Below are 2,215 nucleotides of genomic sequence, written 5' to 3'. Positions count from 1 at the left end.
CGTAATGCTATGGTTGACATATACGCTAAATGTGTCATGCTTGTAGAAGAACAGGGAGTTTTTGATAGATTGGTAACTCGAGATGCAGTCTCATAGGCTACACTCATTTCAGGATATGCCGATTATGGACTTTGTGAGGAAGTACTAAACTGTTTCAAAGAGATGCGGATCGAAGTACACTGGTGGATATGTATGCCAAATGTGGGAGCTTACTTGATGTTTAGCACACATTTGACTGCTTGCCACAACGCAATGAGTATTCTTGGAGTTCCCTTATCCTTGGCTATGTTGACATGGGGGATTTATCACATACTTTCCAGGTCTTTCAGAAAATGCAAGATGACTATGTTCAACCAAACAATTACACATTCGTTGCCCTGTTCAAGGCTTGTGCGCAGCAGAAAGATGTGGACATGAAGTGGGCATTATATGGTGAAATAGTTCGAAAGGGTTTGGAAATGGACCTCTTCATTAGTAGCACAATGGTTGATCTATATGCGAAATGTGGTTTGCTCATGGATGCACAACAAGTGTTTGATAATCTCCCAGTCCGTGAAGTAGTTTTGTGGAATGCATTGTTTCCAGGGTATGCTGAACATGGGTTTGGAGAGGAAGTGGTGAACTGTGTGAAGAAGATGCAACTAGAAGGAGTTTCTCCAGATGCTGTCACATTTGTTCTCTCCTTGAAAGTGTGTGGTGTGATGGGAGCTATAGAAAAAGGCAGAGAAGTACATGCTTATATTAAAAAATAAGGTTTAGAAGGGGATCTGTTTGTGGGCACGATTGGTGATGGTATGTATCTACTGCTTTTCTGAGGAGGCCGCTTTTCTGGAGAGAAAAAGGGGACTCGAAATTAAAAAAGGGACCTGCGGAGTATTGAGGTCTGGGGGGGGGAGGGAAGCTGCTACAGAAGGCGGAGAAGAAGACTGATAGTCGAAGAAGACGACGGTCAATGAAGTCTAAAGTGGATGAGTACAGAGACCAATAACGAACGTTGAAGGTGTCGCAATGGTGAGAAGAAACGACAATGAAGTGACGCAAAACCTGGTAACAAAGACACAGTAGAAAACTTGAAGATGATGACAATGTGCCACATAGAGCCGAAGGGAACACCAACCTACAGTCGAAGAGGGGCATTGCAACATCTTCTACCTCGATGAAGGACAACATGCTGGTGAGCAATGACACCTGGTGAGAATCGAAGGAGAACGAAAAGCTCGCAGAAGGAGTCCTATAGCACGACGAGGAGACGAAGCTGGAGATGAAGGCGATGTATAACTCCAACAATAATGATGAAGTGGCCACTACCAGCACCACACCGAGCTTCAAGAAGCTCTCTGATTCCATGTGTGCTGCCAATTACAGCGCTTCCCTCAAATGTTTGGAGGAGGCGAAATAAGACAAAAGTCAGTATCGAGCTCAATTTGATGCTTACAAACAATGCAGAAAGTGAGAGCGTGAACTTCGCTTGGAACGTAACAGAGCTTCAGGTCTAGATTTCATGAAAATCCTAGAGAAGCTCAAATTTTTAGCTAAATTTGGAGTCAAACCTGTGTTTCCACTGCCCACACTTGCATTTGAACAAATTACCACCTAGTAACAGACATTTCAGCATGCTGGTCGTTTATCTAGAAGTACTGAAGCTACAAAATTAACAGAAGCAGGCTTTCAATTCCTATTAATGGATACAAATATCCAACTGTGGCAAATTGTTCGAGAATACATCTCCTCTGCTGAGATTTTCAGGGCAAAGGGATCAACAATGTGGAGCTGATTCGGTTTCTCCTTAAACTTGGATTTCATATTGTTGGGGAGAATTTATTTTGAGGCCTCGTACTTCTGAATTGTGCAGGGCTTTGAATAGAAAGGATCTAACATAGGATGATCCATTGATTCGTCGATTATCACTTATATTTCTTGCTATAGAGTATCTTTTTCAGAGGCATCATGTGGCAGATTTTCTGTTTAACAAATATAGATAAAAGGAGAATATCAGAAAGATCTTAGAGGAGCAGACATATAGAAACAAAGCATCTGTAAATGACCAACAGGTTGATATATTATATAAGCCTTCAACTGAACCTGAAGTAATAGACGTTTTTATGAAGATGTTTACTAGAGATGCTCCCAATTAGATGTAGCTAACTGTATGTCTCATATTATCTGAAATTAAGCTTTCAAATTGAATCTTATCTCACTAGATTGATCTTCTATC

The 2,215-nt window shown here is 41.3% G+C and overlaps 1 protein-coding gene across 1 annotated transcript; it reads left to right on the top strand.

Moving 5' to 3' along the window:
* Positions 1-293: 293 nt before the first annotated feature.
* On the top strand, positions 294-752 carry LOC148034055 (pentatricopeptide repeat-containing protein At4g16470-like). Its single transcript, XM_087681008.1, has one exon. The coding sequence runs from the start codon at positions 294-296 to the stop codon at positions 750-752; it is 459 nt and encodes a 152-aa protein (XP_087537134.1).
* Positions 753-2,215: the final 1,463 nt, after the last annotated feature.

Source organism: Lygodium microphyllum, chromosome 7 (assembly GCF_053477565.2).
Source record: "Lygodium microphyllum isolate KBCC chromosome 7, Lygodium_microphyllum_v1.1.10, whole genome shotgun sequence".
Classification (NCBI taxonomy): Eukaryota; Viridiplantae; Streptophyta; class Polypodiopsida; order Schizaeales; family Lygodiaceae; genus Lygodium; species Lygodium microphyllum.
This window is presented reverse-complemented; position numbering and strand designations above follow the sequence as displayed.